This window comes from Rosa chinensis, chromosome 2 (assembly GCF_002994745.2).
Source record: "Rosa chinensis cultivar Old Blush chromosome 2, RchiOBHm-V2, whole genome shotgun sequence".
Lineage (NCBI taxonomy): Eukaryota > Viridiplantae > Streptophyta > Magnoliopsida > Rosales > Rosaceae > Rosa > Rosa chinensis.
The window spans coordinates 40,462,963-40,479,636 of NC_037089.1; the positions used below are offsets into that span (position 1 = coordinate 40,462,963).

General features: G+C 37.7%; 1 protein-coding gene across 1 annotated transcript; it reads left to right on the top strand.

The window, feature by feature from the left end:
* Window positions 1–3,327: 3,327 nt before the first annotated feature.
* LOC112188887 (expansin-B3) lies at window positions 3,328–4,840 on the top strand. Its single transcript, XM_024328118.2, has 3 exons — window positions 3,328–3,956; window positions 4,087–4,216; window positions 4,327–4,840. Exons 1-3 carry the CDS (start codon window positions 3,514–3,516, stop codon window positions 4,516–4,518), a joined length of 765 nt encoding a protein of 254 aa, XP_024183886.1. The 5' UTR covers window positions 3,328–3,513; the 3' UTR covers window positions 4,519–4,840.
* Window positions 4,841–16,674: the final 11,834 nt, after the last annotated feature.

Consider the following 16,674-nt stretch of genomic DNA (forward strand, 5'->3'; position numbering starts at 1 on the left):
CTAAAATCACGTTGTTCCCTGCACTTTCAAATCACATCAGCCGCGTCCAATTTTTAAATTTCCTTTCTAAATTTGATGTTATGCGCTGAGTAGGGGACTACATGGGGCCCCACTTTTCAGATTTTAAACCTCAATTTGGATGAAAGTCCAAACTACCCCGGGTTGAAATCTATCTAGCCTCCTCAAGTCTGGAATCCCAATTCAGGACATTTTGTCCGCCACGGCCCAATTCTGGAACGACTTGAGCTTTGCCACCGCGGTCTAATTTTGGACTGATTTTGAAGAGAGCCCTCAAAACCCTTTCTCTTTCCTTAAAGGTTTCACCTTTACCCATAGCTCCTCCTCTTCAATCCAATCCCAATTCCCAAACCCAGGTCCTGATTCTACCTGAGATGATTGAGATCAAGTTCCCCTCCCAGCTCCGCGACTCCCTCGACTTCTTGAAATTCATCGAGGACAACAATCAAAATGACGATGCTTTGAGCTGTGTTGACGTCAGTAGGTGCTTCGTGGCGGGAGAGAGTGAGTTCAAGAAGGTGAGGATGCTGGGGCTCATTTCGATTCAACCATTCTTTGACAGAGAGGAGATAACCGAATCAAAGATCCAATTGGGTCGGGGCGCATTGGGTGTGGATTGGACAGACTGTTGTTGGAGGTGGTGGTGAATTTGGTGGTGGAATATGGCTTTGGTTCATGAGTTGATGTGAAGTAGAGCTTGTTGTTCTTGATGATGGGTCGATCCTGGAAGAGGCTTACGGGCACGGAATGCAGCAGTTGGGGGTCGGGGAGTCTGGATCGGGTTAAATAAATAGCGGGCAACCCGGTTCTTTTGGAGATGAAGACAATTGATTGGTGGTCGTCAGTAAATTGGACGTTGAAGTTAATGCAACGGTCGTCAGTGATGCAGTGTTTGAGTCCGAGATTGGTGGGGTTGAGGTGGAGAAAGAATCGGTTGAAGCCATAGTGGGGTCTGCCAATGGTGGAGAAGATGAGAGTGCCTTTGGGCAAGTGTGAAGCCGGGTTTGGAAAATTTTCCATAGAGGTTTTAGGGTTGGATTTTTTTGTTTAGAGAGAGAGAGAGAGAGAGGTGCATTTTTTTTTGGGTTGGTTTTTTTTTTTTTTAATCTTTTTATTTGAAAATGTCCATTTTGTCCGTCTTGTGGACCATGCTGTCGACTCTAACTCAACACATGACATCGCATTTGGAGGGAATTTTAAAAATTGGACGCGGCTGATGCGATTTGATGTGAGGGGACCAATGTGATTAAAAAAAAAAATTGAGGAACCAAACTGATTTTAGCCCTAAAGTATGAGAGACTAAATTGAATTTAATCCTAAAATAAAGAACCTAACATGAACTTCTAAAGTAACTCTTGCAAGGAGTGTAGGTCTCACCTCCTTATAAGGAATTGATTCCTGAATAGTCAGGAATTTGATTACGAAGGGAGGAGATGAGTTTAGGAATCAACTCCTACAAAATCAATACCGATTTATTTTTTCTCTCATTCCAGTTATATCCGATTTATGATTATTTTTAATTCTAAATAAATAAACGTGTCATAGTGTCTCTGATCACTAGGTTGAACGCATGACATAGCCTTAGCCTCATTCTCCTGTTAGAGCATCTCCAACAGTAGAATTTATTTTTTAGTTAAATTTAGCTAAACTTGTGAAATATAATTATTGATTTAACAATATTGCTCCATCAATGATAGCTATTTGTAAGTGATATATTATGTTTCATCGAATCGTAAACTGACATGTGGACAAAAGAGGAGAGAGAAATATAACTTTTGCTTTAGCTATGTAGGATTTTCTAGCTAAATATAGCTAGCCAATTTAGCTAAAGTTAAATATAGCTAAGCTATAGCTAGTCTGTTGGAGTTGAATTTTGCTTCAAAAATAGTTAAATATAGCTAAAAATTAAATTTAGCTACTCTGTTGGAGATGCTCTTAGCCTGACACAACACTAAGAGCACATGCAGCAGAGGGGTGATTGGTGGACCAATTGGGGAAAATCAATTTTTAGGCAATGCAGCGGTAGATTTCTGCCCAGGCAATTGGAGGGGGCCACCTGGGGGCCACATGCCCAGGCAATTCGATGACTGATAATTGCCTCTCCGTTTGCCCGACTGATAAGTGCCACATGGGCCTGCTGCCAACATTTTTTTTTTTTTGACTGATCCTATTTGATAATGTTCATTTAATATCTACCGTTGGATCATTCGATCTAATGGCTGCAATTAAATGACAACAATAAAATTTATTTATTTTTTTGTTTTCACTCTAAAAATAAATCTGAAGGTAAAAAAAAAATCTTAAATTTATTTTAAAAATTATATAAATATCAATTCTCTCACCTTAATTTCTCACACCAAAATTTCTGAAAATTTTACCTCTCCATTAATTCATTCTTCATTTCTTTAAATTTATTCATTAACTTTTTCATATTAATATTGTATGATTAATCTCATTATAATTATTTAATTAATTAAATCATAAGTTTAACACTATTTTGAATTAATGAATTATTCAAATTTGAAGTGTGAACAGTAGATTGACAAGCAAATTGTCTTTCATTGTTGCATTGTATAAGCTGTAGGCAATTGCCAATTTTGGATAAATAGTGAATTGGTTGTACCAATTTGGTTGGCAAATCAACAATTGCCCTTGGTTCATGGGTGCATTTGCTCTAAGAGTTGTAGTTATGATGAGCAGTGTCAACGAATCGATGATGATAAGCGTCAATGGACCACAAAAAAAAAAAAAAATTATAAGTTAAACGACCAATCAGCAACAAATAACTTAAGTTGTTGTAATGTGGACCAATAAAATTATCTAGACCACGTACACGTGGTGATCTAGAACTATAGAATAGTTTTGGTAATACTGTTGTTGCACTATCTCACGTTAATGTGTTTATAAAAGAATTAATGAATTATGTAAGAAAAAAGAGATTATGACATGAATAGAAGATAACAAGTAAACCAGCCAACAAATGTCGCAATCCATGTGTTTCTCCAAAGTAGGAGCAGCAGCTAATTGGGCGAGAGTTCACATTACATTCGTCAAGTCCTCACTCAGTCTGTAGCTCTGCGCCCACTGAGCAATCACGTGCAGCCTTAACAGTACAAACATCCTCTCCCAAACGAAATAACGAAAACACCCTCCTCTCCGGCCCCCAACAGATATTGTGTGGGATATCGGAATGCGGATTTAACGCCTTAACCGTCGGTGTAAAATAAAAATAACTTCCATGGGTTTGGTGTGCTAGTGGTGTAGACATTACATTATTAAACAACGCCTATATTCTTGTGCCACTATATAACACTCCACTCCCCAAACCCTGCTCTCTCTTTCTCTCTCTCTCACTCACTATATTGTAGGCAGCGAGTGTCGGCAGGCAGCGGCAGATCGAGCTTTCCGTTGCCCAAACCATCTTCACACTGGTGCTGCCGCTACCGCCGCCCCAGACCCTCTACTACTTAAGCTTAATTGATTAGCCATCACACAATGCAGCCCCTCCAATTTGGCCTATTATTGCTGGTCAATTCTGCGATGCTGTTAATAATTGTTACAGCTCAAAACACGCATTGGCTTCCTGCCACAGCCACCTGGTACGGCAGCCCCGAAGGTGACGGCAGTGACGGCGGGGCATGTGGGTACGGATCCTTAGTGGACGTGAAGCCATTGAGAGCGAGAGTGGGCGCAGTGAGCCCGGTGCTATTCAAGAACGGCGAGGGTTGCGGCGCATGTTACAAAGTCAAGTGTTTGGACAAGTCCATCTGCTCCAGGCGAGCCGTCACCATAATCGTCACCGACGAGTGCCCCGGTGGCTACTGCTCAGGTGGGCGGACCCATTTCGACCTCAGTGGCGCAGCCTTTGGCCGCATGGCTATTGCCGGTGAGCATGGTCTGCTCAGAAACCGAGGCGAACTATCCGTTCTTTACCGACGGTAACTAATTAAGGGCTAATTGAGATTCCTTTCCATCTGTTTTTTTGTTTACTGTGTTGGCATTTGCTTCAACGGTCATGTTTTGTCGCCATGCCTTACTCATAATTTAACTTTTAACCACGATATATAGGACACCATGTAAATATCCTGGGAAGCAGGTGGCCTTCCATGTGAACGAAGGTTCAACCAACTATTGGCTCTCACTTCTGGTAGAGTTTGAAGATGGAGATGGAGATGTCGGATCAATGCATATAAGACAAGTACGATGCTTAATATCATTCATATCTTGAATATTAGTGATTATATATAAGTATGATCTACATGAGTGATCAATGGAATTATATATATGTATGCTTGATGGCAATGGCAGGCAAGTTCTAGTGAGTGGGTAGCGATGAGGCATGTCTGGGGAGCAAGTTGGTGCATCGATGGAGGACCTTTGAGAGGGCCATTCTCAGTGAAGATAACCACACTATCAACAGCTAGAAGCCTCACCGCCCGGGATGTGATTCCAAGCAATTGGTCTCCCAAAGCCACTTACACCTCTCGCCTGAATTTTTGAGCAGAAGCAGTAGCACTACTTCTGTGGTTCTGCCTAGCCTAAAAGGCAAAAGAGGCCCCATGACGCAAAAGGAGCGGTTGTCGGGTCCTCTTTGTTTGTTCTATTTTCTAGTTTTTTCTTTTCTTTTCTTTTCTTTTTCTAAAGAAAAGTAGCCGTTGGATTGCAGTATTAATTAGCTTCCAATGCTGGCTCTTTCTTTAAATTGTAGCGTGGTTGTTGTACTGTTTTGTATGTGCGTAGTTATAGCCCCTCTCCAAAAAAGGAGAGAGAGCGCGTGCTATCGAACGCAATGTGTACGTGTTTTTTTTTTTTAATATAATTCGACTGTGGCGTTGCCTATATTATAGCCCCTCTCCAAAAAAGGAGAGAGAGCGCGTGCTATCGAACGCAATGTGTACGTGTTTTTTTTTTTTAATATAATTCGACTGTGGCGTTGCCTATATTATAAATCACCAGGTCCGATCTCCGATCCATTCTTTGATAGTCATATAACATGCAAACAATAGATTACCAATACATGAAACAGATCAACGTCCTCTAATCTGAAACTCTCCGGTCCAGAAATTGGACTAAAGCATTATTATTGGCCAAATTTAAACTGAATTACAAATAAAACAAGCAAGAAATACATTGTAAATAAAAAAAGTAACAAAAGCATAGTAGAATAGATTTGCCTTCCGAAGTCTTTTGGAGGCCTTGACATTCAACCTACTTTTTTTTTTTAATAATGCAGCCTTAGCAAAATTAGGTTGGAATATTCTAACTGACAATGACAGTTGGTTGGTTGAAATCATTAGGAAAAAATATTTACGCAAACATTCTTTCTTTGATGCCCCCAACCAAGCTAAAGGGAATTCTAGATTCAAGAGATCTTATCCTGAAAGGCATGAGATGGATTGTTGGTAATGGTAAGGATATCAAATTTTGGACCTTTAACTGGGTCTATGACTTTCCTCTTATTAATTTGCTTAATGATATTACTCAAAACATTATCAACTTTGATGGTTCAGTTTCAAACTATATTGACAATGGAACTTGGAATATTGCCAAACTTTCTCAAGTTTTGGATCCTTCTTTAGTTAGAACCACTTCCTTTATTAATATTCCTTGTTGTGAGTTCAATGATGAATTTATTTGGGGGTCGGCTCCTAATGGTAAGTTCTCCATTAAGTCAGCTACATGGATTCAAAACGATCAGAAGAAGCATCTTAAGAACTCTTTATTGAATAAAATTTGGAAACTTAACATCCCTCCCAAAGTTAAGATTTTCTCTTAGCTCTTGGTTAAGGATAGACTAAAGACAAGAGCTAGAATTGCTCGCTTTTACAATGGTTTGAGCTCTGTTTATGCTATTTATAATTCTGGAGTGGAGTATTCCAATCATATCTTCCATTCTTGTCCCCAGGCCTTCTTCCTTTCCCAATTTGGAAGATTGGATGCTTAATTTACTTCATCATGAAAGTGATAATACCATTGAAGATTGCTTACTTATTTGTTGGCAGATTTGGAAGGCTCAAAACAATGTTATTTTTAGGTCTACTGACTTTTCTCCTATCTTTGTTGTGCACTCCTCTGCCTCTTTTAGTGCTGCATACACAGATCACAATGATCAGGGTTCTTCTCCTCCTAGAAGCATTTCGGAAGCCATTAAATGGTACCCTCCACCACAAAGTTTCTCAAAAGCTCAACTTTGATGGCTCTGTTTCTTCCACTGGTCTAGCTTCTCTGAGTTTGTTATTAGAAACCATATGGTGACCCCATTATTGTTGGTTCCTGGTGTATCAGAAATGCCTCCATTGTTGTGGCTGAGTACACCGCTCTCAAGGATGGCAATTTGGCTGCTATGCGCTTCAACCATATATACTCGTCTGCTTGTTGAAGGCGACTTGGCTCTTGTAATTAAGTGTACGTATTCTCCCCTATTCTTAGTCTCCGTGGATTATAAGGTCGCTTATTCGAGACATCCACTCCCTGGCAAGGTCTTTTGATAGCATCTCCTTTTCTCATGTTTTTCGGGAAGCAAACTTCCTGATGCTATTGCTGATGCAGGCTACAACTCTTCATCTCCTAAAATGTGGCTTAACAGTCTGCCTTCTGATACCATCTTGGCTTTCAATTGGGATCAGTTTAGCCTTGGTTGCCCTGGGGACTTCTCTTTGTAATTTTTTTTCTCTTTAAAAAAAAATAAAATAAAAGCATAATAGAATATTCTAAGTACTGCTTAAAATCAAAACTGCTTTTCTTTTACAAGAGTCAACCAAAATAAGAAAATTCTACTCTCCACTGCCAATAACCCAAATGCTTCTGAAACCGAAAACTAAAAGAACCTACAAACACGAACAAATGAGGAATGAGCAAAAGACACGCTCAGTGAGTGACTCAAAAATAAGCCAATCACACAATATTATTTCTCGAATATTACAGACACAAGATTAAGAAAAATAGCTAATGATGAAACACTTTATAGGAACACAACTTTATCAATAAAACTATCCCACAACATAACACAAAGACATAATCAGTTTGAAAACCAAAACTTACCCACTTTAAACTAATCAACATGATGATCAAAACATTTCACCGAAAAGAAACAAGTCGTCACCAACTCAAACATCAAAGTAAGATGCCCCTACAAACGCACTCAAGTAGTAATATCGGGATGTAAAGCACACCTTTAGCTATGTTTGAGTTGCCATTGTATACTCGATTATAATATTGGGCTTCCCTGCATGCCTGTTAGCTGTGTCTTGGCTATCAAAGCCCGGGCTACCTATACCCAATGACCGTGCCACTAATCATGGTCACATCATAAGTAATATGCACATTACCAACACCACCACTCCTGTTGGCTAGAGGATTTTTTGTTCATTTTAAGGGATCACTTATTAGACCCACTTTTTTATCCTAACGTATAGATCGTTTTTGTAAATTTTCAGTTAAATTGATGATTATTAAGGTATCGAACTAGATTAAATTAATCAATGGACGAACCGAATCTGTCCAACCTGAACCGTTCGTGTTCATAATTGTAAATCTCAGTTATGAATGTCTTAATGATTATAAATTTAGCTGAAAATTTACAGAGATAATCTACTTATATATACCTAAAAACACAACGGTTAAGATGTGAATAGCCAAAAAAAAGGATCCCTCACTAGAAGGACAATGTGTGTGTGTGTGTGTGTGTGTCTATATATATATATATATATATATATATAGGATTTTTCTCAGGTGCGGACGTCCGTACCGAAATTTCGGTACGGATTTCCGATTTTCACCCACTTTCTGATCACATATTTTGATCTTAACCGTTCAGTTGTTAGGTCCTAATGTATAGATTATCTCTACAAAATTTCAGCCAATTTGGTGATCGTTAAGGCATCCAAAATTGTAATTTACACGAATGAACCAAATCTGTGGAACCGGAACCGTTCGTATACATTGTTGTAATTTGCAGTTTTGGATGCTTTAATTATCACCAAATTGGCTGAAATTTTGCAGAGGTGATCTATACATTAGGACCTAAAAACTGAACGGTTAAGATGTGAAAATGTGATCAGAAAGTGGGAGAAAACGGGAAATCCGTACCATCCTCACCATAGCCGGACTGTATATATATATATATACCCGCTCTGAGGCGAACGTCTGCAGCGTTGCAAAAATGCGAACGTCCATGCTTTCTTAGCTATCAGGCGTCGACGGAGGCGCAACTCTTGTAGGATGGAGGCCAGGGGCATCCCGAACAGCTTCACCATGAAGATGAAGGCCAAGAAGATCGAAGTCGAAGTTTTTGGGCAGCGACCTCAGCCAAAACTTCAAGCCCGATCAAGGTGGATTGCAAACTGGTAGCTGGCGAGTCCACCGACAAGAAGAAGTTCAAGATGGAGGCCTGGCCTCCGTCTTGCAAGATAGCGCCGCCGTCGGCGCAAGATCGCTGAGAAAGCATGAACATCCACACTTTTGCGGCACTGCGGACATCTGCTTATGATCCTCTATGTGTGTGTGTATAATTTTTGTACACTTAATTTGATAGCCTAACATAGTAATCAAGTTCAAAACATAAATATGTTTCTGAATACTCAAAAGTCCACTGACAATATAATAATGAAACAGAGGCTTTCACAAATGAATCACAAAACCAACTTGTCATGTGATAAAGACATCTAAAATTTCATGTCACATAGACAACAATATAAAAATGACACATTATTTGTTTTTGTTAGAATGACGCTTTATTATGGTTTTTATATAAAGGTGCAAATTTAAATAAAAAATATATAAATTTTAAATTATTGCAAATATTTATCAAAATTCTAATAAAGAAAGAGATATTGGTAAAAAAAAAAAAACAATGTTTAGGAGATGAAGAAAGTATAATTGTACTTTGTCATTTACAAAAAACGGGCGGGTACAATTATCAATAGGATAATGATACTCACACTCATTTTTATATTCAAAATACTATTCACACTCTCTTTATATCCGATGTTCTAAAATTGACTAGGTGGTAGGTGTGTGGTGGGGATTGGCCTTTCGCCTAATTGCTTAAGTATGGATTAGGCTAACGCTTAGGCAGATATTTATTTTATTTTAATTATATAACATTTAAATAATTGTCTAATTAAAATAAAAAATTATAGTTATCAATAATTGATTGAATATATATATATATATATATATATATATTTTTTTTAAAAGTTAAGTATATAATGAGTATTTACAAATCAAAAGTTAGATTTTAATTATTTGATAAAAACAAAAAATATTTTGAACATTCTTCTGAAACCCGATAAGTTTAGGCACCGCCTACTCACCTAGACTAATCGAGGATGTTGGCCACCTTATATTGCCCAATTTATTCTCATAATTGCTTAATCTCCCACTTTCTTTTATTAATTACCCTCATTGTTTAGGGTGTGTGGATATTTATGATATAGCGAAAAGATAAAATCACCCTTGTTATTTCGAGCAATAGGGTTTATTCTCATCATGGGTCCGAGCGAGGGATTGATGAAGCAGTGATCACTAAAGGCAAGCCAGCATATCTTGTGTTCGTGTGGTGGAAAGAGCTAGGGGAATCCAATAGTTAATGGAGTGATTTGTAGGGAACGAGGGATAGGATATGAATGATGGATGTATAAGAGCATTGATGAGTTTGTCTTTTGACCCGAAACGTTTAGGGGGGCGAGGCCTAGAGCATTATGTATGTATAATGTATATAGTGGTATACCTCACATGGTCGGGTCACCCACATGCAAATGTCTTTATTGAAAGTTGAAACCTCTCTCACATTTCTCTACCTCTCAAGAAATTTGGTGCTTTGATGAATTGATGATAAGAAGGGTCCAAGGTCAAGGCTGCGTCCAGCAAACGTGGGAAGGGGGTCCCCGTTAATTATTAGTCCCATTCTCTGTTTTTTTATTTTTTCTTTTCCCCTCATGTGTGAATTGCAACGAATTTTATTTTATTTCATTTTATATAACAATAATTGAGATATTATTGAATCAAAAGGTAAAGTTATAAGTAAAAAAATAAATTATTGTACCCAGCACCTTAATTTACCGGTTCAGTAGTCATTTGGACAATAAACAATGATTATCTTCCCTTCTTATCTCAATTCCGTATTTTAGGGGCTTCCAAAAAAGTGGACTCTTATTCCATATATTTTTAGAAAAATTCATTCACGAAAGTTGTAGAAAACGTAAACTGAGTCCATGGACACATGACACGGTCAAATTGGATTTCGTACGCAAAAGTTATGATCTACCAAGCTTACAATTTTGAAAAACCCTAGTACAAATTGACAGGCCCGCTTGGTGAAACCAGAAGTGACTATGTAGGGGCCACCTTAGAAGAAATTCTACCTTAAAAATGGATTACCTAAACCTGTAAAGCAACTCAACACTCCTATTACACAAATCTAACCTCCAACTCCTGGAGCCTACATGCTCCCATAATAACAACCAACTCCAAATCAAAATAATATATGTTATTGCTCTTAAATCTCGATCATCAAATTTTGATACGAAACAAGTCATACTGAAGAAATCTATTTTAAATAGAAATCGATAATATAAAATAAATATCTAGCACTTCACCCGTAGCTCTCATCAAGTGGTTACTAACTGAGTTACCTCACTCGCAGCAGTCACCAAACGGCCCTAAACCTTAAATACATATAGGTCACTCCCATTAAATCTCGATCATCATATTTTATTACGAAATAAGTAATACTTAAGAAATCTATTTTAAACTAGAAACTGATAATATAAAATAAGTATATAACACTTCACCCGTAGCTCTTATCAAGTGGTTACTAACTGAGTCACCACACTCACGTACTCACCAGACGACCACTAGGATCATATCACTAGTAGCACACATCAGAGGGTCACTAGGATCATGTTACCAGTAGCACTCATCGATCAGACGATCAATAGAATCATGTCACCAGTAGCACACGCTAGGTGGCTACTAAGATCAGTTCCCCAGTAGTACTCACCAGGCGACCACTAAATGAAAGATGATGGAAGGACTGATTATACTATATAACTACTCACTTTAGCTGAAATATCTATAGTTTACTACCATCTCATGACTAATCATCTCATGCCATCTGGAGGGTATTACCGACCAGATCACGTATCGGAAAGTACTACCGTCTGAAATACTCTTCTCATTCTATATGAAGTATCTGAATAACAAATCACTAATCATGACATGTCATTTGAATGGTATTGCTGACTAAATGATGCATCAGAGTGTATTACAGATTGGAATACAAGGAGGCGATGGTTATAGGGTACTGCTGACTAACCATCGCATGCTATTTGGAGGGTATTGTCGACCAGATGACGCATTGGAGGGTATTGCCGACCGGATTACTAGGAGGTAATGGTTAAAGGGTATTGCTGACTAACAATTCCCTGCCATTTAGAGGGTATTGTCGACCAAATGACGCATTGGATCGTACTACTGTCTGGAATTATATTCTGGAGGGTGCTGCGGACCAGAATATTACTTGGATGGTACTGCCACTATGTCAAAAATATAAATAGATGACATGCATCAGATGATAGAAGACACATTTTATGTTGTTTGAATTTTTTAGACAATATATAAATTGAATGTGTTGTCTGAATTGTACTTGGTTCATTTTGAAAATATGGTCACATTTTGTCACACCCCAAACCCGGGGTGTGACTTAAGGGGTTCTCAAGTAAGAGAAAATGTGAATAAGACCAAGATCGATACAATCTTAGAGTTATAACGAAAGGGAGACATAAGTGGACTTTGGAGAGTAAAGTCATGAACAACTTAACTTTGAAGATTTACTAAAACTTCATTTCTGCAGCAATAAACTTGAAACTTTCCAGACTAAAAGTAATCATGTTAAAGAAAAAACATATTAAATTTTCAAGCAAATCGGAGTTTGAGAAGTGTTGTTCTATTCCAGACAGCAAAATAACCAGAAGGGACAAAGCAATAGAGTGTAAATTCCCTCTCATTCTATCAGAAGTGGGAAGCACGTGTAGAAGTATCTGGAACCCTCTTTGGGCCTTCTTGTAAAAACAAAAGAGTAGTTTGGTACAAACTAAAGTTCCTCTAATTGCTAAACCAACTTATTTACGTAAAACGAATTTTCACTAATAATCTGCCGCACTAGTGAGAAAGAAAGCAGCAAACTCCACTCTGAAGACCTCTGGAACCTCTAGAAAATCTAGTTGCTTCCTCACTTGCGTTATCCATGCTTCTGTCTCATGAGCATTTATGGCTCCAGCAAACTTAGGAGGGTTTAATTGCTGAAAATGCTTCATGTACTTCAACCTCCAATGAGCCTCATTTTCTTGTTGGAGAGCCTCAACTAAGTTAAAGCGTTCTGCATCTTCCAATCCTATACATAAAGTAAACGTTTATATAGCAACAAGGTGACTCGACTCTTACCTTTAAGACCGTTTCTAAGTATCTTGTCTAACTCGTCCCACACGAATCTACTACCTGGGCTTTGATACCATTTTGTCACACCCCGAAACTAGGGGTGTGACATAAGGGGTTCTCAAATAAAAGAAATTTAGAATAAGACCAAATTTGACACAATTTAAAGTATAAAGCCTTAAGGTAAGAATGATCGGAGTAATATTTTCTATGTTTTTAGTATCATTTTCCCTATATTTTACTTAGTTATCCCTTTAACAATGTCATTTCTGACTTACTTTGTTGTATTTAGGTAGAAATGAACTTGAAACGCAGGAAATGAGCTAAAAAGATGCAGAAATGAGGAAATGGAGTTTTCCTGGTCCAACTAGGAATCCCAGTCAACGCAAGAATCCTGATGAGGCTAGGAAACCTGAAGGCATTAGGAGACCACATGGCTTGAAGATGACGTGGGAGATATTATGAGAGATTAAATCTGATTTTTGCATGGGAAATGATGGAGATAATGTGAAAATCAAGGTGATAATCAAGGAGATTACATTAAGAAAATCTTGGGAGAGTTTCATGGGATTGTGCAATAAGAAAAGGCTCAAAACAAGTCCAGATTCATTCCTTAATTCCCTCAAGATAATGTTGGCTGAAATTAGAGAATAAAATCTGCAATTTTAGTGTGAAAATCAAGAGAAAATGAAGGAGAGAACATTAAGGATAAAGGCATGGAGAGATTTAAGGGAGAAAAAGGTCCAAAATAAGTCCGGATACATTGTCTAGGTTCATGCCTAGATATTTGGCCGAAAATTATGAATAAAATCAGATTAAATCATTGGAAAATCAGCAACAAAATATTATGGATTGATTTTGGAGCTTTTTAATTGGTTAGATGACATAGCAGAGCTGACGTGGCATTATTTGATTGGTTAATGCTGTGTGGATCAATCTTGAAGACTTGGAGACTAAGTTGCCATCCTCCTATAAATAGGAGCATCAACAACGACCATTGTACACATTCTCTCATTAAAAATATCATCAAACCCTGAATCAAATACGCAATCCTCCCCTTTTCTCTCTCAAAATTTCATCATCCCCTCTTTAAGTCAAGAAGCCGTGATCAAGCTCCATCAACATCTCCTTGCCATGGTCCTCATCTTGCCTCCACCACCTTTGAAGCTTTCTTGCGTTCTTTGATAGGTGATAGGAGCATTTTAATGCGACGTTTTACTTGTTTTTCCCTACATTTTCTGCGCTATTTCCTTAATAAAACCCTGTTTAGGAAAGTTTCCATTCTTTGATTGGGAAAGTTCCTATTTGTAGAAAGTTTCTATTTTCAGTAGTTTCTATTTTTCATTTTTAGAAAGTTTGCCATTTTTCATTTTAGGAAAGTTTCTATTTTTCTTACTAGTTTCTATTTTCAGGACCTCCGAGCTAGAAAGTGGAAATGAACTCACAAATGGAAAGAGGAGCTTGCGACCACCAAGGGGAGCAAAAATGAAGAACAATGAGCCACATAAATGAGCAGAAATGAAGAAAAGAAGTTTTCCTGGTCCAACCAGGAAACCCTGCGGAAAGGAGGAAAGCCCATCAATGAAGTTTCCAACGTTACTATGAAAAAGAAATGGAAAAATAAAGTGTTGTGACGTTGGAAGATGACATGGCACAGAAGTGACGCATGGAGGCCCATAAACTCTCAAGACTTGTTGGATTTTCGGCTAATTGGAGGAAAGCCCACCAAAGCCCATGGAACTAGGGTTTGTGACGCAAACCCTAGCCCTAAAGATGTGTTTGCCGTGAAGTTGCAAGAGAGAAACAAGGAGATAGCGTCCAAGAAAATCAGAAATTAAAAGGAGATTTTCTAGGGCTATTTTTATGGAAATAAATCAAGAGAAACCCTAGAGAATTCGGCAAAGGGATAATGAAGAGAGAGACTAGGGTTTTGCCGTGTGGAAAATCAGAAATTCAAGGGAGATTTCGTGGAGATTTCTTAGGGAGCTTTTAAAGGAAAGAGAATATGTGTTGAACACAAAAAGCTCTCAAAGGAGTCTAGGTTCGTCCCCTTTATTCTCTAAATATATTGTTGCCGAAATTGGTGAAGGAAATCAGAAAATATCTCTATATATTTCGGCAAGATTATTTAGGGAATTTATATTGGAATTTCGTGATTGGTTGCACCACCTCATAGGGCTTATGTGGCACGAAACCATTGGAGGAAATTATGTGGAGGAAGCAAGCTATTGCCGTGAGTTTCTCTAGGGTTTTACACGGCTTGAAGACCTAGAAGTCGTCCCCTATATATTCATCTCTTCTCTCAACGTTTTGGAGTTCCTAGTTCCCACTTTTGCGTTTACACTTTGAGAAAATAATTCAGAAATCCTTCTAGCTTAGCCGTGCTCTTCTCCATCCTCTAGGGCAACCACGAAGTTCAAGCAAGGCCAAGGAAGAAGAAGACAAGCCGTGCATACCATCCACCCTCCACCTTGAAGATTGCTTTCGAAATTCAAGAGACCACATCATCACTTCATTCATCTCATCTTCATCACGGTGTAATCCGATTCTCCTTGTACCTTTGCTTTGTAATTTTCGTTGGTTTGCCTTAGTTGACACATATGTATGAACGAATATTGTTTTCTGAAATTTTATGATTAATTGTTAATTTTCAGATTCATATATTGTGATTTATGGTTGCTTTTGTGTAAGTGTTTGATTGAATTTGCATGATAGAAATCGTTTGTATGATAATCTTGAATGGTTCGAAACATTTAGGGTTTTTATGTGAATGTTGCTACGAATTTGAGAACATGAATCAACTTTTTGGTTTTGTGTTCTTGAATCAATAAGTAGTAAAGGTTTTGTACAAAAACCGAAATTTAATCAAAGGAGATTGCAATTAGGTGAACTTTTTCATACTAAGTTGCACATTTGAATTGATAACCTTTCTAGATGCTTAATGCGTTAAACATGTATGATTGACTAGCTTTCTAGGGCTTGAATGCATGTTTGATAGGATTGACTTAGGTGCTTTCACTTAGGTTAATTAGCATTGAAAGTAAAATATGGGAAATTGTTTGCTTAGAACGTTTCACATGATCAATTCCTCTTGCATGACTATGATGAACAATGATGAACTTGAATTAACTTTGATTATATGTTTCGATTTGATCTTTGTTCTTGCATTCCATTTGTATTTTTATGTTTTTGCATTTTAATTGTTTTCTTTACTTAGTTTAATTTCCGAAAACCAAAAACCAAAAATCCCCCCCTTTTTCGTAAATATGTATATACTTTGTTATATTTTGTAAATATTATACTTTGTTTTAATTTTAATTATTTGTGTGTCCTACATTGACAGGTGTACCCTCAATCCCCGGAATAGAACGATCCCTATTTACTTTATACTACTAACGATATTTTCAGGGTTAAATTGGTCGCTCCCAAAAGCGACATCAATTTTTGGCGCCGTTGCCGGGGATTGAAAAATCACTTGTTAAATATGTGAATATTTGTGTTGTTTATTTGTTGTGACCGAAAAAAAAATTTACGTGTTAATTATTTGTAATTGTCGAAAATTAGTTAGTTAATTACTTAGGTTGTTATTTTTATTATTGAATACGAATTTTAATTGTAGGTTGTAAATTAAAGAAGGAATAGGTGAAGTCGTGTTTATTAATATAGGCCTAAACCCCTTATTGGTACCTAGTCCAGGTCCCTTAAGGTTGAGGGCGGCCTTTATTAACATTCATTGAACTGTCTTCACACTTAGGACCTTTTTCATCCAAGTAAGTATAGCCTATGTGGGATGGTGTCTAGGAAGGGGACAACGCTCATGACAGGTTCTTGAATTCAGAAGTGCATGCAAATGGGCCTAAACCACAATGTGGGAGTAGCTCATGCCAAAATGGATTCTACCTCTCGTGGTCGCCCTCCCCTACCTGGCCATTTCAGTAAGGTTGCCCAAAGGATGTAGGAGGGACTTTGTGTCTAGACGACTATACTTGGGCCGCACGTCCTCTTGATTTACCGCTTGGAATTGAATTTGAAATCAATGATATATATAACAAATGAAAATATTGTGATTCACTAAGGTATATTGGATTAAACATAGTCTTGAGAAGGGTAGCTGTTTCAGTCCCATTGCACATCGAGACTCCCTGTTCCCGTACCTAAGTGTTGAAAATATTTGTAAAGAAAAAGAAGTAATAGAAAATTTTTGTAAATATTTTTGTTAAA

Coding starts and splice junctions, on each gene's coding strand:
- LOC112188887 (XM_024328118.2), top strand. CDS start 3,514: ATGCAGCCCCTCCAATTTGGCCTATTATTGCTGGTCAATTCTGCGATG. Junction 3,957..4,086: donor CTATCCGTTCTTTACCGACG/GTAACTAATTAA, acceptor CACGATATATAG/GACACCATGTAAATATCCTG. Junction 4,217..4,326: donor GATCAATGCATATAAGACAA/GTACGATGCTTA, acceptor TGGCAATGGCAG/GCAAGTTCTAGTGAGTGGGT.